Here is a 25,069-nt window from a genome sequence, read left to right as displayed (position 1 = left end):
GGGGCAGCATTAACTAGATTGCTAACATGTTGGACATATGGTGAAAGGTAAAGGGGAATCAAAGTTGACTCCAGGTGTTTGTGTTTAAGTAACAGGAAATGCAGATGCCATTTGCTCAGATGGAGACAATTCGGGGAATCTCATTTTTGTGGGAAGATCATGAGTTCAGTTATAGAAACTCATCTTTCAAATGCCTTTAGGTATCCAAGTGAAGATGTGTGCATAGAATTGGACATGCAAATCAATTACAGAAAAGTTTTAGACAAAATATTCATATCTGAAAATTGTTAAATATAGTCTCTTAAAACCATGTAACTAACCAGTCAGAGATATTACATTATACAGTGAGTGGTGTGGACAGGATAGTTAAGCTTCATGAGAAATAAGCATTAAGAAAATCCTTAAAAAAAACACCCCAAAACTGAAGGAACCAGCAAAAGAGGCTGAAAAGGATCAGTGAGTGAAGTAGGAGGGACTGTTCTTACAAGGCATGTGAAATAAGTGTTTGAAGGAGAAAAGAGTCCAGTGCTTTCAATGGGTCAAGTAAAAGAAGATTGAAAATGCACCACTGGATTCAGCAGTTAACCTTGGCAGGATCAAGTGCAGCTTTGATAGAGTAGTGAAGGCAAACCCTGAGTAAAGTTGGTTCAAGAAATGATGTAAAGAGACCAATGTGGAACAGAGTATACACAGTTTTCAAAGACTTTGCTTTAATGAGTGGAATCAGTCAGTCACTATGGAAGAAAGTGCAATCAAGAATCAAGGCTCCTGTGCTTGGGGAGATGACCACCTGCCTCTGAGGTCAGAGGAACATTCCAGTAAAGGGTAAAACTCATGATGCAGCAGATGGAGGCGGGGCTGACTTGAACCACATCTGTCTTAGTTAACGCTGCTGTTATAACAAATGACCAAAAACTTTGTGCTTTGAAACAACACCAAGGTATTCATTTATATATCTGGAGGTCACAAATTCAAAATACAGTTCTGAGGTCTAAAATCAAAGTGCCAGCAGGCTTGTGGTATTTTCTGGAGTTTGTAGGGGAAATCCATTTTGTTGCTTTATCCAGCTCCTAGAGAACAGGTCTTGGGTTGTTGGAAGAGTGTGTTTGCTAAGAATATAGCATTCTCTTGGTAATATTCTGTTATCCTTTGCCCTGCTACATTTGTACCCCAAGGCCAAACTTTCCCATTACTCCGGGTATCTCCTGACTTTCTACTTGTGCATTCCAGTCCCCTATGATGAAAAGGACGTCTTTTTTTTTGGTGTTATATCTAGAAGTTCTTGTAGGTCCTCATAGAACGTTCATCTTCAGCTTCTCCTGCATTTGTGGTTGGGGCATAGACTTAGATTACTGTGATATTGAATGGTTTACCTTGGAAATGGATTGAGTACCTTGTCATTTTGAGATTTCACCTAAGTACTGCATTTTGGATTCTTTTGTTGACTATGAGGGTTACTCCATTTCTTCTACGGGATGCTTCCCTACACTAGTTGATATAATCATCATCTGAATTAAATTCACCTATTCCCATCTATTTTAGTTCACTGATTCCTAAAAAATCCATATTCACTCCTGCTGTCTTCTGTTTGACTAAATCCAATTTACCTAGATTCATGGTCCTAATGTTCCAGGTTCCTATGCAATACTGTTCTTTAAAGCATCAGACTTTACTTTCACCACCAGACACATCCAGAGCTGGGTGTCATTTCCTCTTTGGCTCAGCCTCATCATTCTTTCAGGTTGTATTTCTCCACTCTTCCCTAGCATATAACATATTGGACACCTACTGTCCTGGCAGAGTCATCTCTCAGGGTCGTATCTTTTTTGCTTTTTCCTACTGTTCATGGGGTTCTCAAGGCAAGAATTCTAAGTGGTTTGCTATTCCCTTCTCTAGTGAGCCAAGTTTTGTTGGAACTCTCCACCATGACTCATCCATCTTGGGGGCCATGTATGGCATGACTCATGAGTTACACAAGGCTGTGATCCATGTGATTATTTTTGTTACTTTTCTATGATTGTGGTTTTCATTTTGGAGGTCATGGGATTGAAATTCTTGCTCCTTCTGTCTGCCTTGTGATGGATGAGGATAAGAGGCTACCTGATGGGAGGGACTGGCTGTGGGGGAAACTGAGTCTTGCTCTGGTGGGCAGGGCCATGTTCAGTAAATCTTTTATCCAATTCCTTGCTAATGGGTGGGACTGTGGTTCCTCCCTGTAGTAGGGAAAATTACTAGGCCATTCAGGCATGACCTAAATCAAATCCCTTATGATTATACAGTGAAAGTGACAAATAGATTCAAGAGATTAGATCTGATCCAGAGTGCCTGAAGAACTGTGGATGGAGGTTCATAATATTGTACAGTAGGCAGTGACTGAAACCATCCCCAAGAAAAAGAAATGCAAGAAGACAAAATGGTTGTCTGAGGAGGCCTTACAAATCCCTGAGAAAAGAAGAGAAGTGAAAGGCAAAAGAGAAAGGGAAATACATAGGCAACTGAATGCAGAGTTCTGAAGAATAGCACAGAGAGATAAGAACACCTTCATAAGTGAACAAAGCAAAGAGGTAGATTAAAACTATATAATGAGAAAGACTAGAGATCTCTTCAAGAAAATTAGAGATACCAAGGGAACATTTCATGTGAAGATGACCATAGAAAGGACAGAAACTGTAAAGATCTAACATGCTATGCTAAGTCTCTTCAGTCGTGTCCGACTCTGTGTGACCCCATAGACAGCAGCTCACCAGGCTATTCTCCAGGCAAGAATACTGGAGTGGGTTGCCATTTCCTTCTCCAATGCATGAAAGAGAAAAGTGAAAGTGAAGTCGCTCAGTCATGTCGGACTCTTAGTGACCCCATGGACTGCAGCCCACCAGGCTCCTCTGTCCATGGATTTTCCAGGCAAGAGTACTGGAGTGGGGTGCCATTGTCTTCTCCAAGATCTAACATAAGCAGAGGAAATTAAGAAAAAAGTGGCAAAAATACACAGCAAAATGTACAAAAAAGGTTCTAATGACCTGGATAACCAGGGTGGTATGTTCAATCACCTAGAGCCAGACATCCTGGAGTGTGAAGTCAAGTGGGCCTTAGGAAGCATTACTATGAACAAAGCTATTGGAGGTGAAGAATTTCCAGCCAAGTTATTTCAAATGCTAAGGGATGATGTTGTTAAAGTGTTGCACTCAACATGGCAGCTAATTTGGAAAACTCAGCAGTGGAAAAGGTCAGCTTTCTTTCCAATCCCAAAGAATGGCAGTGCCAAGTAATGTTCAAACTGTTACATAAGTGTGCTCATCTCACAGGCTACCAAAGTCATGCTCAAAATCCTTCTAGTTAAGCTTCAATAGCAGATATACAAGCTGGATTTGGAAAAGGCAGAGGAACCAGAGATCAAATTGCCAACATCCATTTGATCACAGAAAATGCAAAAGAATTCCTGAAAAACATCTACTTCTGCTTTATTGACTAGGCTCATGCCTTTGACAGTATGGATCACAACAAATTGTGGATACATCTTAAAGAGTTGGCAATACCAGACCACCTTACCTGCCTCCTGAGAAACCTGTATGCAGGCCAAGAAGCAACAGTTAGAATTGGATATGGAATGACAGAGTGGTTCAAAATTGGGAAACAGGCACATCAAGGCTGTATATGGTCAGCATGCTTATCTATATTACATGCAGAGTACATCCTACAAAATGCCAAGCTGGATAAATCACAAGCTGGAAACAAGATTTGGGGAGAAATATCAATAACCTCATGTATGCAGATGATGCCACCCTTATGGCAGAAAGGCAAGAGGAACTAAAGAGCCTTTTGATGTAGGTGAAATAGGAGAGTGAAAAAGCCAACTTGAAACTCAACATTCAAAAAACTAAGATCACAGCATCTGGTCCCATCACTTCATGGCAAATAGATGGGGAAACAATGGAAACAGTGACAGATTTTATTTTCTTGGGCTCCAAAATCACTGAGGATGCTGACCTTAAAATTAAAAACTCCTTGGGAGAAAAACTATGACAAACCTGGGCAGCATATTAAAAAGGAGAGAGATCATTTTTCCGACAAAGTTCTGTGTAGTCAAAGCTCTGTTTTTTCCAGTAGTCATGTACTGATGTGAGTTGGACCATAAAGAAGACTGAGTGCTGAAGAATTGATGTTTTCAAACTGTGATGCCAGATAAGGCTCTTGAGAGTCCCTTGGACAGCAAGGGAATCAAACCAGTCAATCCTAAAGGAAATCAACACTGAATATTCATTGGAAGGACTAATGCTAAAGCTGAAGCTCCAATACTTTGGTCATCTGACCAGAAGAGGCAACTCATTGAAATAGACCCTGATGCTGGGAATGATTAAGAAAATGAGAAGACGGTGACAGAGGATGAGATGGTTAGATGGCATCAACAACTCGATGGATATGAGTTTGAGCAAACTCTGGGAGCCAGTGAAGGGTAGAAGTGTCTGGCATGCTGCAGTCCATGCTGTGGTAGAGTTGGACATCACTGAGGGATTGAACAGCAGGAGAACACTCCGTTCTTGGTCTTGTAGACTCTCCCGCCATCTCAGAGACAGTGCATAGTGTCTTCGAGTCTCTTATCTAATGCTCCTGTCTTCCCACCTATCTTTGACTACAACCCTCCCAGGTCCCACATGTAAGGACTTTGTGATTACACCAGGGTGACCCAGGTAATCCAGGAACCTCCCCGTCTCATGGTTTTAATCACCTTTGCTAAGTAGTTCCCCAATCAGTTTCAGAACTTGTGCCTTCTGCAGTGGAAGCACAGAATCCTCACCACTGGACCACCAGGGAAGTCCCAGGTTGAGAAAATTTTAGCCATATTTTCATTAGATACATTTTCTTCCCCTTTTCCTCTCTCTTCTCTTTCTGGAACCCCTATCATGTGAATGTTAGTATGTTCTATTTTGTAGTTAGAATAACATTCTTATTACTGTTCTGAATTCTGGTAAATTATTAATATCTATCTTATTAGCAGATTTTTTTCCATTGTTTCATTTGAAACAGATTTCTCTGTCTTCTTATTTTGTTTAACATCCTCTGTCTCTATGAAATTAGGTGAAAAAGTTACCTGTCCTGGTTTTGCGGGGCTGTCCTTTTGTGGACGTGTCCCTGTGCAGTCTGTGTGCCCAGAGGCTTTGCGGGCAGAACTCAAGCTGAGGTGGGCAGGTGACCCTTTCCTAGGGCCTGCTGGCAACTGTCACCTCGGTGGGAGGGGGAGGGGAAGACTAGAGCCAGAGCCCAGTGTGAGCAAAGGCTTCGCCTGTGCTCAGTGGCTGTCCCCACCCAACTGGGCCAGGTGGGTCCCAAGATGCTGGAGCAGAACTCTGAGGGTTGTGTCCAGACTGGTTCCACCCTGTGTAAGTGTGCACCCACCTCCTCCACTCTGGCACCTTTGCCCCAGAGGGTGGCAGAGCTGGAGGGAGGCATGCTGGAGCAGCCCCTGGTGCGGGTGGCCGTGCCTGTGGTGCAGCCCTGGCACACCATCAGAGCCCCAGACCCCGCTCCTCGGGCCCGTCTGGCCTCCCTGCCCCGTCCAGATATGTGTGTGTTCCTGTGTGTGTGTGTGTTCATAATTGGCTACCTGAAACAGCAGGCAAATACTCACTCTTGATAGATCTTGTTCCTTGTCCTGCTGGCTTTCACTAGTTTGCCTGGCATTCTCCTTGTCTTTGTTTCATCCCAACAGGAAAGCTAAGGGTGACTCAGTTCATTTCTGAGTCAACATCTTGCCTGGCCCATGGGTGGCTTTCTGAGTCCAGTGAATTTATGACTGTTTTTGAATGCCCTATGGCTTCCAAATCCACACCCCAGTTCTACTCAGGGTTTTATCAATACATGGTCCAGTCTATGGCTTCACCCTTATTCCTTTGTCCTTGGTTCTGTGTGTGTATATATAGTTCCCCTGCAGCTGCAATAGCCATTCCAGCTGCTCTTCAGTTTAAGCTTAGAGTTAACTGAAACAGGCACCAGTCCCCAGAAAGCCCCCAAGTTGGTTGGAACATTGCACAGTTGGTTTTCTTTGATCACTCTGGATTCAGGGAAGCAACTGGGGGCTGATCAAGATTGCACTGTCCCAGGCAGGAGGAGGGTGCAGGTGAGTAATACACGAGGAAATTTCCTACCATTCTGTTCTTGATTTTTCCTAATTGTGTGTTCACTTTGTTGCTGTAGATCTTTGAGTGTTTTCCAGAGATCTTAGGAGGTTTTGCAGCTGCTTTCTCTTTCATTTCTTGCCTTTCCAAGGGAGAATTCACCATTTTGCAACTTCACCATTTTGCTGACATCACTATATATGTTAAATTTTGTTTAACTTCACCACACCCCCATATATCAGTGCATCACAATTTCCCTTACTCTTTCCAAATGTGTTATAATTTATGTACCTTATGCAGGAGACTCGGGTTCGATCCCTGGGTCAGGAAGATCCCCTGGCGAAGGAAATAGCAAACTACTCCAGAATTTTTACCTGGAAAATCCCATGGCTGGAGGAGCCTGGTGGGCTACACCCCATGGGGTCGCAAAGAGTTGGACATGACTGAGCGACTAACACACATGTAGTTTATTGGGTTTTCTCTTATGAATAATGTTCAACAAGTTAGTAAATTATGTAAAGTATGTATCAGTTACATTATGAAAGTACTCTGGGTGTGTGCTAAGCTGTTTTAGTCCCATCTGACTCTTTGCAACCCCATGGACTGCAGCCCACCAGACTCCTCTGTTCATGGGATTCCCCAGGCAAGAATATTGAAGTGGGTTGCCATGCCCTCCTTCAGGGGATCTTCCCAACCCAGGGATTGAACCCAGTGATAGAAACTGTACATCTCCTTCTTTGGCAGGAAGGTTCTTTACCACTAGGGCCACCTGGAAAGCAAGTGTACTCTAAAGGTTACATAACTAAGTACAACATAGAAACACTCAGAGTCTCTTTGCACACTGCACATGGTATCCTAAAGCTATTAATAATTAACCTCCGATAAATACTTTTCCAAAATGTCTGGTTGAGGTATCCTGTTCAGGATTTCACCACTGTCAAGTCTGTAAAGCAAAATAAGTTTGCTGGTGGGAAATGTTAAAAGGAAAATTTACTTTCATTTGAAGTTTTGATTCTTTATTAAGGTATAACATTTTCAAAAATGCTGTTATCACTTTTATATTTTGTGGTGTGTGTATGTGTGCTGTTTGTACTGTAAGATAGTTGTTTCAGTTTATGTTTGATTGAGATTGGGCCTATAATAGGAAATAAAAAAAGATTGGTGTGTGGAAATTTCTAGTTTAACTAATGGTCATTAATCACTCAGCTGATCTCAATTTATACAATACTTTAGGTTATACTGATAAAAAAAAATCAAACAAGTTAACTCTCTGACTCCATGGGCATTAGATAATCACACTTCTACAATGCATCTGCTAACATTGGACAGTGCAGCTGGAGTGTTACCTTCTTGTTATTTATAACCTCTGAAGGCAGAAGAAAAAATCAATCTGCTTACTCAGAGGAACAACAGGCAATGGATTCCAAAAGCCAGAAGGTGAAGCTTAATGATGGCCACTTCATTCCTGTCCTTGGATTTGGAACCTATGCACCTCCAGAGGTAACAGTAATGGTTTGGGGTTGAGATATAAATAGTAGTGGATGTGACATGAGCAGAAGGGACTTGGGTTGTCAAGCACTAAGTTCCTGTGTGACTCTGGGGGGGTCATGTGGTTCCACTAGCCAGGTTAGAACATACCCTGTGAAAGGGGAGATAGCATCCAGTCTCCACTCTGCATCAGGGTCTGAGGCTGTGCTCACCTGCAGATTACTCTGGCTTTCCTTCCAGTTTCCATCTCTTTCCCAGATTGGCAGAAGAGGTGAGACTTGGCTGTGGAGAATACTTACTGTCAGCTGCTTTGCTTTAAGGATGATTGCAATGGTGGGGTTTCTCTGTAGATTTTATTAGTTCAAGAACTATTTCCTCCTTCCAAAAAGATATGACACAGAGAAGTTTTTAGGTGGAAGGTCCTGAAGATGAAGTGACTGAAAAATAATGGGAGAAAATTGTTTTTCTACTGTGGGGTGCCTGGTAGGTGCCAGGGCAGGAACACTCCAGCTGTGTTTTGCCCTGTGCTTCTGTTTCTGCTTGGAAACTTCTTCTGATGGCAACTATAGTATCATTTGAGGTGATGAGATGCAATCTTACAGGCCAGGTTTTGTAATGTATCTGTGTGTTTTGTAATATGTTTTTATTTAAGTATTGTTTTCAACACTGGGGTATAAAAGAGGAGCTGGTAGACAAGTCTCTATGCTGTAAACCAGAAAATCTGCTATCTATCTTGTGTTTATAGTATGTAGTTGTGACAATGGACTGGTCCTTAAACTTTGAGCCTCATGTTTTTCATCTATAAAACCGATGGAAATAGTTAGACACATTTTGGAAACAGAAGACAGTACTTTGTAGTACAAATTGGGGTGAGGGGAGGGAAGTGTCCAGGCTGTTACTGAAGCTCAGTGGGTTCATTCCTTGGTATACACAAATACCCGAGCATTTAAGATAATCCAGGACTAGCCCTAACAGAGAGAAGCTACACCAACTATCTCCCTCCTTGAAACAGGAATGAGTCTGAATCACATAAAAAGAAATAGAATATTATTCAATATTAAAAATGAAATTAATCCTGTCATTTACAACCACACAGATGAACTAACTTTAAGCTAAGTGTAATAAGCCATAAACAGAAAGACAATTACTGTATGATCTTATAGGTAAAATATAAAAAAGTGGAACTCATAGAAGAAAGAGTAGAGAATGGTGACCAGAAGGTGGTGATAAGTCTAGGAAAAATGAAAAGATGTTGGTCAAGGGTACAAACTTTCAGTCCTAAGATGAATAAAGTCTGAACACCTGATGTATAGCATGGTGATTATAGTTAAAGATAATGGACTATATCTTGAGATTTTGTAGAGACTAGAACTTAAATTTTCTTACAAACATGCCCTAAATTTAAGTATGTGAGGTGATGGATCTGTTGCCTAGGTTGATTGTGGTAATCATTAGCAATGTATGCTGCTGCTGCTGCTAAGTCGCTTTAGTCGTGTCTGACTCTGTGCGACCCCATAGACAGCAGCCCACCAGGCTTCCCCATCCCTGGGATTCTCCAGGCAAGAATACTGGAGTGGGTTGCCATTTCCTTCTCCAATGCATGAAAGCGAAAAGTGAAAGTGAAGTTGCTCAGTTGTGTCCGACTCTAGTGACCCCATGGACTGCAGCCTACCAGGCTCCTCGGTCCATGGGATTTTCCAGGCAAAAGTACTGGAGTGGGGTGCCATTGCCTTCTCCATTAGCAATATATACTTATATGAAAATATCACTTTATTCAATATACATGCTTTTTATTTGTATTCTGTGTGGCTTCACTGGGAGACAGAAGTCTTAGAAGCTTTCACATGATTCTTGATGCTTTTACCAGGCATTTTACACCTTTGTTGATTTTGCCTCAAACATCTCACAGTATAAATCTTATCCATAACTACAACTTTATGCTGAGTCCTTTAGATCTTCCAGCAAATCACTGAACCTGGAGGTTGTCTTGGGGTCCTCTGAGGCCTGTGATCAACCATGGGCCATCTGGGATTGAAGGGTTCCTTGGTGCCCATTTAATCTCTGGCCAGGAACATTCAGAGAAACTGTCATGAGTTTATCACAACACTTGCAGAATGAACCAAAAACACAAAGAAATGCTGATTCTCAGGAAGATCAATCTTGCGCCTTAGCAATCTCTTGATCATGTAGATACTCAACTTCTACCTTGTTGCTTATGTAGGCTGCTAAGAGAGAAGCTCTGGAAATCACCAAATTTGCTATAGAGGTTGGGTTCCGCCATGTTGACTGTGCTCATGTGTACCAAAATGAAGAGCAAGTTGGTCAGGCCATTCGAAGCAAGATTGCAGATGGCACTGTGAAGAGAGAAGACATATTCTACACCTCAAAGGTGCTGTGTGTTGAGTGTGTGCACATGTGTCCAAGTGATTTTGCCCAGGTGACAATTATATAATAGGATCATTGTTCAGTGAATGATTGGTGAACTATTCTTACATACATTCCTGAAGTATTAGGGTTCCCTCATGGTTCAGTGGTTAAGAGTTGGTGCTTTAATGCCATGAGCCCAGATGTATCCTTGGTCAAGGTAGTAATATCCCACAAGCCAAGTGGTAAGGAAAAAAAGTTACCTAAAGTGTTATTAATACAACTTCCATTCTTTAACCTCTGCAGCTTTGGTTAACTTCCCTTCGACCAGAGTTGGTCCGACCAGCCTTGGAAAAATCACTGAAAAATCTTCAACTGGACTATGTTGATCTCTATATTATTCATATTCCAGTGGCTCTGAAGGTTAGAACTTTCTGTGATCACATCATTTTGTATCTTGTGTTAGAATGTGCATCAACTTTCTTGGATGGTTGGATAAAGATTTTTCTTAGTAGGTTGAAGGGATGATTACACTAGAGTAGAATCCCCCAAATAATCATTTGTAATCATCTTTTTACTGAGTTTCTTGGAATCTCTTACAAGACTCCCAGGGAAAGGTATTAAATAATCTGAGTTTTTCTACCTGAAAAGCTTGAGAAATAAGCCAGTTATGCACACAGTCCTGGTTATGACTCTTGAGTCTCTGGGGATTTCATGAACCAAGAGTTTGGTGCATCTGTGGTGAGCATGACACTGCCTTACATTGAACATGATGACTTTATCTTGTCTTTCATCCTTTTAAGTTGAGCAGATTTGGTGGTGCTCCCTCTGGGTGTGTCTAAACCTCATGCCTTTATAGGGACTTGGAAGACCTTGCCTACACTCTTGCCTGTCTTCAGGATGATGTTTGTAAATTGCAGTTAGCCGATAAGAACGGTTTACTTAGAATTCTTGATTTCAAGTTATAGAAATCAACTCAAGTCATCTGTTGCAAAATCGCTTAGTGGATTATGTGGATGGCAAGTCCCAGTCACAGACAGATTTTAAGAGTTGCAGTACTCTTCAAAAATGTCTCTTAATTTCTATCCCTTATCATGGCTTTACTCATGGTATTATTTATGTTTACTGAACATTTTCCATTGGTAGCAAATATGGCCTTGGAGCAGTTCAAGGCTCATGGTCACGAATTTGAGAGCTTGTCTGGATCTTCCACATTCCATATCCACCTAACTTGAGCCTTGCTGGTTCATATGCCTGCCCTATGGCATCTGATCCTCAGAGAGAAAAGAAAGTGATTGCAACATTTATGCTGGAAATAAAGTCCATATAACTTACTACCAGTTCTAGCTCAAGAGAGCCATTTCAAAATAGACAAGTACAAGGAACAGACAAAATTCACAGAAATCACTGTGAGTCACTTTTAGGACCTAGAAAAATTGTATTTATTGCAACATATATTAAGTATGAGAGATTAGAATAAGCCTCCATCCTAAAGACACTGTTCACAACTCCACAAACAAGTCACTTTGCAGATATTAGTATCTAGAAACTTTAAATCTGTCTCATGGATGTTTAATTCCTGATGCCTGTCACCCTGGATAAAGGTTGGGAAATTATTTTGTGACATCTCTAAAATGCCTGCTTCTGTTCCAGCCAGGGGAGGAATTATTTCCAAAAGATGAAAATGGAAAACTGATATTTGACTCGGTGGATCTCTGTCTTACATGGGAGGTGAGTCCAGGGAGGAGAGAACCAGGAGAGGAGCCAGAAGAGGGGGAACCTCCTTCATTTCTTCCACCTGTGAGAATGAGCTGTGGCCCATCAGACTCAGCAGTTCATGAATCTAAGGGTTGTGATGTTGAGGTTGTGGGGAGGAAACCATTGCTGAAATGTTCACAGAGAGGAACGAAGAGGGAGAATATGGGAGAGTGCAGACAGGTATCTCTTTCCTTCCATGTGATGTCTTCTCTAGGGTTTTTCTAGGGAGGAGACAGTAATTCTTCCTGTGTCATGACTTTTTCCACTTTTTTCTTCTTGAAAATCAATGCTAATTCTTGATGGATGACGGTGATTACCGATGTTTCTCAGCATTTATTCTTGCTCTATCATTCCATGTAATTGTTCACCACCCCTCCTTTCCAGGCCCTGGAGAAGTGTAAGGATGCAGGGCTGACCAAGTCCATCGGGGTGTCCAACTTCAACCACAAGCAGCTGGAGAAGATCCTGAACAAGCCGGGGCTCAAGTACAAGCCCGTCTGCAACCAGGTGAGCAGCTCAGCTCCTCTCCGTCCTGCTCTTCACAACCTCCTTCTTGCACTGGAGCCAGATGTCTGTCTTTCCTCTCCTCCTATTCATCTGACCTTTGTGGACAGAAGATTCTAGAGTACAGAGCCTCTGTCCGGATGGTGTGAATAGAATCCATAATGGTATCTCTGTCTGATAAATTTGGGTGGAAAAGGTGGGGAAAGCTTCCAGGTAAATTACGGGTAGAGGCCAGAGGCATTTTTCTGAGATGAAAGCATGACCAGAAACTAGATGGGAAACTGCTTGTAGCAAACTGTGTATAGGAAGGAAAACCATGAAAAGATGGAATGGGAAGTGAATAAAAAAGAAAAAATCATGTAAGACTGGCTTAAGAATTTGTGTGGAGTTTTGATGGCTAAATCCTTAGTCTTGGTGGTCTCATCCTTTATGGGCCTTCAACAGGGAGCACAGTACAAAAAAACGTGCTGGGGATGATGAAAACCATCTAGGTTAGAGGGCGAAATTAAAGGTTCATGGTAATACTAACAGTAGATAAAATATTTATTCTGAAACTTTTACTCAGATGTAGAGCCCATATTTTGATTACTCAATTTTGGACTTGTTCTCCCATCCATTTCCATCATAAAATTAACTATATAAACACACTTTTCTCTATTTCACTCTTGCTGTTGATATTTCAAGTTTCCAGTTAATGTTACAGTTTTTCCCTCAGCATTTTTTTAACCTTTTAATCTTTCTCTCTCCTGTTAATATTACCTTTGCATATAATCTGATACTGTTCTCTTTGGGCATTCTACAGGTGGAATGTCACCCTTATCTCAATCAGAGCAAACTGTTGGATTTCTGCAAGTCACACGATATCGTTCTTGTTGCCTTTGGTGCTCTGGGATCCCAACGAGTAAAAGAATGGTACTGAATCCTATTGAAGACAACTGGAATTTTCCCTGAAATTCAATTTTTGATGAAATAGTTTACATTATACGGTGCTCAGATAGCTCTCATAGGCAGGGGGGAGAGCGGGGAGGGATGAAATGAATTCTTCTCTTTTATCATCCCATCACCCAGGCTGTTTTCCCACATTGTATTAGCTTGTCAACTCATCAGTAATAAATGTCTGCATTAAAATCTGCATATAGTCCCCCAGTTGAGATCAGAGACACAGCATTATGTCATGATTTACTTATTTATTAACCACGGAACACATTTCTAAAAATAGATGTTCCAAAGCCCTTACCTTATGTCTAAAATTAGGATAATAATATGTAACTCATAGATCAATCATGTTAGAAAAAATTTCGATGAACCATTTTTGTAAACATCTATAGAATAATGATTAAATAAATGTCTCTTATTTTGAGACCTCTCAATTAGTACCTTAGAAAAGTGAAATTTAAAAATGATCCCTGTTTTTTTTCCTTCTGTTTCTCTATTCATGCTCTTGATAATAGAAGAAAAACAACCTCTCAGATTTAAAGAACAATCCATGAGTTTGGCAGTCCTGGTCTCAACTCAATAATGCATCTGAATCACCTGCAGAGCTCTGTAAACACAGAATGGGAGGTTACACAGTTGAGGTCCTGATTCAGTTTGTCTTCAGCTAAACCATGGAATTTGTATTTCTTACAAGATCCCAAGTGATGCTGATGCTGTTGGTCCATGAACCACACTTTGAGAAGCCCTGTCTACCGTGGACCTTCTTGGTCTGTTTGAGAACCTAAGACAAATGAGTCTCATCCTCATCATTTCTGAATTTCCTTCCAGGGTGAACCTGAACCACCCCATTCTCTTGGAGGACCCAGTTCTCTCTGCCATTGCCCAAAAGCACAAGCAGACCCCAGCTCTAGTTGCCCTTCGCTACCAGATACAACGTGGGGTTGTGGTTCTGACCAAGAGTTTCAACAAGAAGCGGGTCAAAGAGAACATACAGGTGATGATGAGTGAGACTGTGGGCAGAGGGCTCCTAGGGAATATCCTTCACAAGGGTCATTCTGTGTCCATCTCTCAGGACTTTCCTTGAGTCAAAATGAGTTACCTGCTCTTTCCCGTGCATGAAAGCTTTGTGTGTATTCCTGGTGGTTTGCTCCAACTGATGTGACAACAGGAGAGTTGGCATGGCTGCAGAGGGTTACGGTTGGACAGAAAGCAGAGATTTTTAACTCTAGTGCTATGTCTTCAATTTATTCTGTCACGTTGTACAAATGATATCTGTTTGTCTTTGTTCTCAACTGATGAAATTGCATTATGTGATTTTTTTTAGACTGTTTTGTGTGTTTTGACAAAATACTACAGCCTGAGTGACTGAGAAAAAAGTGAAATTTGTTTCTCACAGTTCTGAAGCTGGAGGTCTGAGGTCAGGGTGCCCGTGTGGTCAAGTAAGGGCCCTCCTCCAGGTCACAGGCTTCTCCTTGTACCTTAACATGGTGGAGGGGGCTGCAGAGCTGTCCCAAGTCTCTTATATTATATGATATTTAAAAAATCTCATTCATGAGGGCTCCACAATCATGTCCTAATCACCTCTCAAAAACTCATTTTCTAACACCATCAAGATGTGAATTAGGGGGCACACATTTATGGCAGTGATCTTTAACCTCCTTTTTAAATTAAATTAATTAATTTATTTTAATTGGAGGCTAATTATTTTACAATATTGTAGTGGTTTCTGCCATACACTGACATGAATCAGCCATGGGTGTACATGTGTTCCCCATCCTGAACCCACCTCCCACCTCTCTCCTCATCCCATCCCTCAGGGTCACCCCCGTGCACCAGCTCCGAGCACCCTGTCTCATGCATTGAACCTGGACTGGCGATCTGTTTCACATATGATAATATACATGTTTCAATGCTATTCTCTCAAATCATCCCACCCTTGCATTCTCCCACAGAGTCCAAAAGACTGTTCTTTACATCTGTGTCACTTTTGCTGTCTCACATATACAGTCATCATTACCATCTTTCTAAATTCCACATATATGCATTAGTATACTGTATTGGTATTTTTCTTTCTGGTTTACTTCAATCTGTATAATAGGCTCCAGTTTCATCCAGCTCATTAGAAATGATTCAAATGCATTCTTTTTAATGGCTGAGTAATATTCCATTGTGTATATGTACCACAGCTTTCTTATCCATTCGTCTGCCGATAGACATCTAGGTTGCTTCTATGTCCTAGCTATTGTAAACAGTGCTGCAGTGAACATTGGGATACACATGTCTATTTCAATCCTGATTTCCTCGATGTGTATGCCCAGCAGTGGGATTGCTGGGTCTTATGGCAGTTGTATTTCTGTTTTTTTTTTTTTTTTTTAAAGAATCTCCACACTGTTATCCATAGTGGCTGTACTAGTTTGCATTCCCACCAACAGTGTATGAGGATTCCCTTTTCTCCACATCCTCTCCAGCATTTGTTGTTTGTAGACTTTTTGATAGCAGCCATTCTGACTGGCATGAAATGGTACCTCATTGTGGTTTTGATTTGCATTTCTCTGATAATGAGTGATGTAGAGCATCATTCCATGTGTTTGTTAGCCATCTGTCTGTCTTTGGAGAAATGTCTGTTTAGTTCTTTGGCCCATTTTTTGATTGGGTAGCTTATTTTTCTGGAATTGAGCTGCATGAGCTGGTTATATTTTTGAGATTAATTCTTTGTCAGTTGCTTCATTTGCTATTATTTTCTCCCATTCTGAAGGCTGTCTTTTCATCTTGCTTATAGTTTCCATCATTGTTCAAAAGCTTTTAATTTTAATTAGGTCCCATTTGTTTATTTTTGCTTTTATTTCCATTACTCTGGGGGGTGGGTCATAGAGGATCCTGCTGTGATTTATGTCAGAGAGGGTTTGCCTATGTTTTCTGCTAGGATTTTTATAGTTTCTAGTCTTACGTTTAGATCTTTAATCCATTTTGAGTATACTTTTGTGTATGGTGTTAGAAAGTATTCTAGTTTCATTCTTTTACAAGTGGTTGACCAGTTTTCCCAGCACCACTTGTTAAAGAGATCATCTTTTCTCCATTGTATATTCTTGCCTCCTTTGTCAAAGATAAGGTATCCATAGTTGTGTGGATTTATCTCTGGGCTTTCTATTTTGTTCCATTGATCTATATTTCTGTCTTTGTGCCAGTACCATATTGTTATGACTGTAGCTTTGTAGTAGAGCCTGAAGTCAGGCAGGTTGATTCCTCCAGTTCCATTCTTCTTTCTCAAGATTGCTTTGGCTATTCAAGGTTTTTTATATTTCCATACAAATTGTGAAATTATTTGTTCTAGCTCTGTGAAGAATACCATTGGTAGCTTGATAGGCATTGCATTGAATCTATAGATTGCTTTGGGTAGTATACTCATTTTCACTATATTGATTCTTCCGATCTATGAACATGGTATATTTCTCCATCTATTTGTGTCTTCTTTGATTTATTTCATCAGTGTTTTAGAGTCTTATATATATAGGTCTTTTGTTTCTTTCAGTTCAGTTCAGTTCAGTCACTCAGTCGTGTTCGACTCTTTGTGACCATCACCTGTCCATCACCAATTCCCAGAGTTCACTCAAACTCACATCCATTGAGTCGGTGATGCTATCCAGCCATCTCATCCTCTGTCGTCCCCTTCTCCTCCTGCCCCCAATCCCTCCCAGCATCAGAGTCTTTTCCAATGAGTCAACTCTTTGCATGAGGTGGCCAAAGTACTGGAGTTTCAGCTTTAGCATCATTCCCTCCAAAGAAATCCCAGGGCTGATCTCCTTCAGAATGGACTGGTTGGATCTCCTTGCAGTCCAAGGGACTCTCAAGAGTCTTCTCCAACACCACAGTTCAAAAGCATCAATTCTTCGGCGCTCAGCTTTCTTCACAGTCCAACTCTCACATCCATACATGACTACTGGAAAAACCATAGCCTTGACTAGACAGACCTTTGTTGGCAAAGTAATGTCTCTGCTTTTGAATATGCTATCTAGGTTGGTCATAACTTTCCTTCCAAGGAGTAAGCGTCTTTCAATTTCATGGCTGCAATTTGTTTCTTTAGGTAGATTTATTTCTAAGTATTTTATTTTTTTTTCATCACAGTGGTGAATGTAATGGTTTCCTTAATTTCTTTCTGTTTTCTCACTTTTAGTGTATAGGAATGCAAGGGATTTCTCTGTGTTAATTTTATATCCTTCAGCTTTACTATACTCATTGATTAGCTCTAGTAATTTTGGATTTATTTTGTATTTCCATGAATCCTGTAAGGTTTCACTTCACACATTTAATCTCCTTGAGTTTCTGCTGTTGCAAAGTTTCTGTTCTAGACTGTGCCTATTATTGCTAAGCTGTCTGTGTTTTGATTTCTGCGTAGGAGACCATTACTGTACCCTTAGCATAGCTGTACAGGAAGCTCTCCCCAGTTTTAGGATTTAATGCAGAGATCACTTCTGCATCTCTTGATTCTGTGATTTGACAATCCACAATGCTTGACAATCTACAGTGTTAGGCAGCACGAAGCTAAGCTGTTGTCCTCTAGGCTTGGCTTTTTTGTGCATTTGCAGTTCAGTGCTTTACCAGGTGGATGTGACTCTTCTGTGAGGAGCCTGCATGCTTCTCTGTATATTTTTTCATATATATTTGGCTAGAAAAGGAGTGGAAAATTCTGAAAGAGATGGGAATACCAGACCACAGGACCTGCCTCTTGAGAAATTTGTATGCAGGTCAGGAAGCAACAGTTAGAACTGGACGTGGAACAACAGACTGGTTCCAAATAGGAAAAGGAGTACGTCAAGGCTGTATATTGTCACCCTGCTTATTTAACTTCTATGCAGAGTACCTCATGAGAAACGCTGGAGTGGAAGAAGCACAAGCTGGAATCAAGATTGCTGGGAGAAATATCAATAACCTCAGATATGCAGATGACACGACCCTTATGGCAGAAAGTGAAGAGGAACTAAAAAGCCTCTTGATGAAAGTGAAAAAGGAGAGTGAAAAGGTTGGCTAAAAGCTCAGCATTCAGAAAACGAAGATCATGCCATCTGGTCGCATCACTTCATGGGAAATAGATGGAGAAACAGTGGAAACAGTGTCAGACTTTATTTTTGGGGGCTCCAAAATCACTGCAGATGGTGACTGCAGCCATGAAATTAAAAGATGCTTACTCCTTGGAAGAAAAGTTATGACCAACCTAGATAGCATATTGAAAAGCAGAGACATTACTTTGCCAAAAAAGGTCTGACTAGTCAAGGCTATGGTTTTTCCAGTGGTCATGTATAGATGTGAGACTTGGAATGTGAAGAAAGCTGAGCACTGAAGAATTGATGCTTTTAAATTATATTTGACTTTATTTAAACTAGAAATATCATTTTCTTTTTTTTAATATAAATTTATTATTTTTTAAATTTTATTTTATTTTTAAACTTTACAATATTGTATTAGTTTTGCCAAATATCGAAATGAATCCACCACAGGTATACCTGTGCTCCTCATTCTAAACCCTCCTCCCTCCTCCTTCCCCATACACTCCCTCTGGGTCGTCCCAGTATACCAGCCCTAAGCATCCAGTATCGTGCATCAAACCTGGACTGGTGACTCGTTTCATACATGATATTATACATGTTTCACTGCTATTCTCCCAAATCTCCCCACCGTCTCCTTCTCCCACAGAGTCCATAAAACTGATCTATACATCAGTGTCTCTTTTGCTGTCAACTGCGGTGTTGGAGAAGACTCTTGAGAATCCCTTGAACTGCAAGGAGATCCAACCAGTCCATGCTAAAGGAGATTAGCCCTGGGTGTTCTTTGGAAGGAATGATGCTAAAGCTGAAACTCAAGTACATTGGCCACGTCATGTGAAGAGTTGACTTATTGGAAAAGAATCTGATATTGGGAGGGATTGAGGGCAGCAGGAGAAGGGGACGACGGAGGATGAGATGGCTGGATGGCATCACCGACTCGATAGACATGAGTTTGGGTGAACTCTGGGAGTTGGTGATGGACAGGGAGGCCTGGCGTGCTGCAATTCATGGGGTCGCAAAGAGTCGGACATGACTGAGTGACTGAACTGAACTGAACTGGAGACTGTGACAAATATCTTAGCAGAGCCTTATGATCCCAAGCCAGTCCGTCAGTTCAGTTTCTGAACTGACAGCTAGTTCAGTTCTCCTCCTGCCTTCAATCTTTCCCAGCATCAGGGTCTTTTCCAGTGAGTCAGGTCTTTGCATCAGGTGGCCAAAGTATTGGAGTTTTAGCTTCTGCATCATTCCTTCCAAAGAATTTTCAGGAATGATTTCCTTTATGATTGACTGGTTTTATCTCCTTGCAGTCCAAGGGACTCTCAAGAGTCTTTTCCAACACCACAGTTCAAAAGCATTAATTCTTCGGCCCTCAGCTTTCTTTATAGCCCAACTCTCACATCCATACATGACTATTGGAAAAACCATAGTTTTGACTAGATGGACCTTTGTCAGAAAAGTAATGTCTCTGCTTTTTAATATGCTGTCTAGGTTTGTCATAGCTTTTCTTCACACTTTTCCAAGGAGCAAGTGTCTTTTAATTTCCCAATTATGATCCCAAGCTAGGGAGTAGGAAAAAATCCTCTTCATATCTAGACTCAGAACTAACTCACCATTTCTTCTGGCAAATTTCACTACCCAATGCAAGTTATGGGTCAGGCCAAGTCAAGAGTCAATTATATGGCCCCCTGAAAAATTGTTTTTGTGTTTGCATTCAAGTTTGTGTATGAAATACACCTGGAACTGATTTTCTAATATGATATAAAATGATTACCTATATATATTTTTTATTTAAATGGAAATCTAAGTGTCCACATTTTCCACAGATTTTCACTGCCAACTCTGTCATATATCAAATGTTCATAAATACATTTCTGGCCTCTCCCTTATATTTAACTATTCAGGTTTCTGTACTGTGTTAGAAGAGTATAAAATAAGTTTGCTTCTCAGAGTGGTATATTCTTCTTCATTAAGGCTATCTTGACTGGTCTTGACTAGCTATTTCTTATTTCAGACTTAGTGTCACTTTACTGAATTCCACAAAATAATACGTGTTTAAGTCATTGGTTCATGTTGCACTGAAACACTACATCACTTTGGAGAAAACGAATTTCTTGATAAAATTGAGCTTTCTGTTTCAAAATTATGATATGAATTTTTAATTATTTAGGTGTTCTCTAATGTCTAAAACACTTTTCATAACTTTCTCCACAAAGGCATATACATAACGTTTTTTAGATTCAATTATAGGTAATGAGTATGTTTGATATCAGATTCTTGAATAGGCTTTCATGGAGGAGCCTCCTTCTGACACTGCTTCAGCTGAATGCTGTCACCCTTAGGGCATGTTGGGGAGAGTTAATCAGTCTAATATTAGCTCAGGTTCAGTATTGAGTCAGGAGTGTTCAACAACCATGCTTGGTAAAAGAAGATTTTAATTTGTTTGTTTTTTCAAGTGATTCACTTAGAAAGATAAGGGACTGATGCCCTGTAACATTTGTGAGATGGACAGAGAAGGAGAAGGTGTGGGAAGGAGAGGTGAGAACTCAGCAAAGGCTCCCAGGCTTGTTCACCTGGAAGCTGAAGACAGACACGGCTTCCCTGTCCCCTCTTCTTATTTCCATCCAGCAGGAAAGTCCTCCAGTCCCCAGGGGGACGCCAGTTCTTGGGGGAGTTAACGTGGTTCTTTCCTTTCTTCCAGGTGTTTGACTTTGAACTGAGTCCAGAAGACATGAAAGCAATTGATGGCCTCAACAGAAATAGAAGATACTATGAATTTTTACCGTAAGTGACTTGCAGATGTTTCACACATATGTTATTTTCTGTAGCAGGCAATTCAGTAGGTGAACTAAGCTTTTTAAAGCTCAATTCTTGGAAGACAGTCCTGATTTCCAGCATAGGAGTAAACCAGGGGCTTCCTGAAGACCTCACACCAGAGGTTTCCTCAAGGGCTTCATCTCAGACCAACCAAAATGTGATTGGAGCCCAGGACAGCACATCAATAAAATCCCAAGTTCACATCATGTGAATTCACTACTTTGTGCCCCTGACCCCTGTGCCTGGTGCACCTCCTCTCAGGGCTGAGAGACTCAGGAAACAGAGGGCACAGTGTCTGCAGCCCAGTATTCATTCAGGGACTTGTGAACATGTTTCATCTTTAATTCTTTTTACATCAGGGGAAAATAATTATATTAATAATAACTATATAATAATGAATCCATCATGCATTGCATTCATGTTTTGTTGTTTTTGTTTAATCTCTAAGTCCTGTATGACTCTACCATCCCATGTGCTATAGCCTAATAGGCATCTCTGTTTTGGGGATTTCCCGGGCAATAACACTGGAGTGGATTGTCATTTCCTTCTCCAATGGATCTTGTGACCCTAGAGATCGAACCCAGGTATCCTGCTTGGCAGGTGGATCAGTAACCACTGAGCCACCTGGGAAGAAGGCATTCATATTATGCCTAACAAAATTACAAAATGTATTGTTTTATTTTTTTGTGAAGGATGGTCCCATGAAATCCAATGTGCATCTGTGCTATGAAGTCACAGGGGGCCTGCTTCCACTGTGTCCCCTAAGTGTCTGGTGGATATTCTCCCTAATGGGCATTTTTTCTCCAAAACATCATCCATTTCTTTCAAAATTGAACTCTTCATTGGCCTTTTCCCCCTGTTATAACTCCCACATCCTCATCCTTGTTATCTCACAAAGCTGAATTACCAGTAGATCATGAGCTTAACTGACCCTCCAGTGAGTGACTGTGTCCTTAGCAGGACACACCCAGGTAAGATCATCTGGGTCTGCTGCTTTCTTGAGTAAAGACTCACACCTGTGTTGTATTTGTTCATCAGTGATCCATCCACTGTGGAGTCCCTACCTCCTGTACTTTAACTTAGTCACTAACATGAGATTCCAGCTGCCTAATTACTGCAGGAGGATGTCAAGACCGAAGAGACAGATGACTGATCAAATGGAGAGAAGTTGGAAGGGAGTTTAGAGAGAAGGGAATACAAATTATTGGTAAAATGAAGATTTTGTTTCCAATGAAGTATCTCAAAACTCTCCCTATTGCTTGTAAAGCTGTATCATGCTTCTGAGAAAAGCCATGATAAAAGAAAAGATGTGGAAGGTTATTTTTCTGTACTTAGGGGCTCTTAAGTATAATTCTATGTTCTTCTTCATTAGGCTGTGAATGCCTAGACTTACTCATCTTTGTGGGCTTGGGTCAACAGCACAGCTCCTGGCACTTGGAATCGCTCGGAGTGCACTTTTTAATGAATGAAAAAGGACAAATTCAGAAAGAAAAGTAAAAAGATGGAAAAAAGGAAAACAGCAGTAATACTAATTGCTGAGTAACAAATGTTTTAATACATTATTAATGAAGAAAGGAAAAATCCCACTTTGAGCTGTATGATTATTCAGGTGCTTGTGGTAGCTCTTCAATAGATGACAAGTTCCAGGCACTCTGCATTTTTAGAGTGCTCATTTGCTTATCCATGGATGTATGAAAAAGGGCAGCTAATTTGTTTACTGTGCACTTTTTCATCATCTAGGGGTAGAAATTTCACCTGTATCTGAAATGATTGCTACAGTTACTGCCTGATCTTGTGGTCTCATATAAATTGTAATGAGTCAAACTACCTGTCACTGTGGAGTGAATATCACATGTGGATGTTGGGAGTGGATGTGCAGGTGCCATGTGCACATGGAGCAGACATCTGCATGTGTGCTTGTCGGGGGAGAATGAGGGATGTGTTTGTGGATTTAGAGTTTTAGCCCATTCTGGCCACATCATAGAGTAATGCTCTATGACAACATGACTGATTTAATAAATGAATCTTCCTCCTTATCTTTCAGTGGTGTTGGTCACCCTGAGTATCCATTCTCTGAAGAATATTGACTCTTAACTCTCACTGAGATTCTTCAAGAATTTTGCATCTAGGATGGTGAAGACTTTTGTACTTGGTGAAGGTACTTAAATGAAGTGTCTGAACTTCTGAAAGCTTGCCTTTCCTTTTTAAAAAATAAAAAGTTCATGAAACAATAAAGACTTCAAGTAAGAACTCTTGTTTCTTATCATTAAAATAATACCTCCAAATTATAAAAAATTTGGAAAATAGAAGGGACCAGATAGAAAACAAAGATTAGTTGTGTTTACCCACTTAAAAATACTTACCTTTGGTATATTTACCTTGTGATTTTCCTAGACAAATATGTGCATTTGTTTACTTACAAAGACAAACGTTAATCTACAGGTTGTATACTTCTTTTGAAACTTAGCATACGTAACTTGGTAAGCTAAAAGAATGATTTAAAAAATCAGTTGTTGTATTTTGCTTCCTGTAAAGCAGCACATTTTACTCATTTATATAATTTCTTAATTGTCTGCCCATGCTTAGCATTTTGATGAATTCTTACATATTTTGAGTTTGTTCATTGATCATTCAGCAAAACTTTATTGAATATTCTTTAGAAAGACATTGTTTCATCAATAAATGTCAATAAGTGAAATGAATCCTTGAGCTTTTGGTCTCGTGGAGAATGAGTCTGTGAATGGCATCAGGAGAATTTAGCTGTTAGAAATGGGTATGTGTCTGTTGAGATAGTTCTGCATAACATCTTGCATTTCTGTATGTCTATTAGGCAGAGACATCAACACCCTTCATCTCACACAACTTTTCATTTCTACAAAAGAGCCTTGAAGATAGAGACAGTGATTCCTGCATTTCTCTGGAACAGAAAATGCTTATTCCAGGAAGGACAAGTGTTCATGGAATATTTAAGGGCCAGCAAGTTGGCTGATGTGGGTGGAGTTTAGTGAGGTGGGGAGACAGGAGCTGAAGACAAGTCAGAGAGCCGGTGGGACAGGAGGTCCTTGTCACGTAGGCTTTTAAAGGACTTTACTGTGAGGGAAATGGAGAAGGATATTTCCAGAACACTGCTCTTCAGGCCCCTCTCTGATAGCCAATGGCCACCCTGGCCTGTCCACACGTCCTGCCTGTCTGAGCCAGCTCTGTACTCCACACTTCCCACTTTGTCCAGCATGGCCGGCCCTTGCCCTGAGGGGTGGGTAAACTGAGGCACTGAGGGGGTGTCTGTGGGCTGGGGAGCACACAGGCTGCTCAGTAAACTAGCCAAGTCCTGGACAATGTCCAGCTGCCTCCTCACCCTGTTCCAGGAGCGGGAGTGGGTGCGTGTCTCAGGAGAGGAGTCAGGTTCCCAGGCCTCCTGTGGTCCCCCTGGGTTCACAGCAGCTGCGGGTCTACGACCTCCTGGGGTCATCCCAGGGCTGCAATGCCCAGTGTGTGGTGAGCATGGGTCTCTCCAGGGAGGACCTCCAAGCCCCTGTTCCTCCTCCTCATCTGGGGCACTCCTGTGGGCTCAGTCCTGATCTGACGGCTTCTTTTCCCTTCCCAGCCAGCTCTGTGGGGACGGTTCTATCCAGCCTTGGTGTGGAGGGGGCTTTCTGCTGGTGTCGTGTGTTTTCAGGAGATGGAACCCCCTAATGTGGTTCTGGGGGAGCTGAACTCAGTGTCCTTTTGCCCACCTGGAGCTTCTCCCCAAGACAGTGTGTGATACTTGCTGTGCGCCAAGCATGGCTCAATTGTTCAGGAAGAGTCGGTGCCGATTTCTTTTCTTCCTTTCATGGATCAGGCTTCCCAGGTAGGGCAGTGGTAAAGAATCTGCCTGACCATGCAGGAGATACAGGTTGCATCCCTGATTCAGGAAGATCCACTGGAAAAGAAAATGGCAGCCCACTCCAGTATTCTTGCCTGAAGAATACCATGGACAGAGAAACCTGTGGAGTCGGTCCATGGGGTTACAATAGAGGGGTCTTGACTTAGTGACTAAACAGTAACAAAAACAGT

General features: G+C 41.2%; 1 protein-coding gene across 1 annotated transcript; it reads left to right on the top strand.

Moving 5' to 3' along the window:
* Positions 1-7,343: 7,343 nt before the first annotated feature.
* LOC113903416 (dihydrodiol dehydrogenase 3-like) lies at positions 7,344-23,263 on the top strand. Its single transcript, XM_027559512.1, has 9 exons — positions 7,344-7,610; positions 9,820-9,987; positions 10,269-10,385; positions 11,616-11,693; positions 12,105-12,227; positions 13,027-13,136; positions 13,989-14,154; positions 20,898-20,980; positions 23,058-23,263. Exons 1-9 carry the CDS (start codon positions 7,527-7,529, stop codon positions 23,098-23,100), a joined length of 972 nt encoding a protein of 323 aa, XP_027415313.1. The 5' UTR covers positions 7,344-7,526; the 3' UTR covers positions 23,101-23,263.
* Positions 23,264-25,069: the final 1,806 nt, after the last annotated feature.

This window comes from Bos indicus x Bos taurus, chromosome 13 (genome assembly GCF_003369695.1).
Source record: "Bos indicus x Bos taurus breed Angus x Brahman F1 hybrid chromosome 13, Bos_hybrid_MaternalHap_v2.0, whole genome shotgun sequence".
NCBI classification, from domain to species: Eukaryota; Metazoa; Chordata; class Mammalia; order Artiodactyla; family Bovidae; genus Bos; species Bos indicus x Bos taurus.
This window is presented reverse-complemented; position numbering and strand designations above follow the sequence as displayed.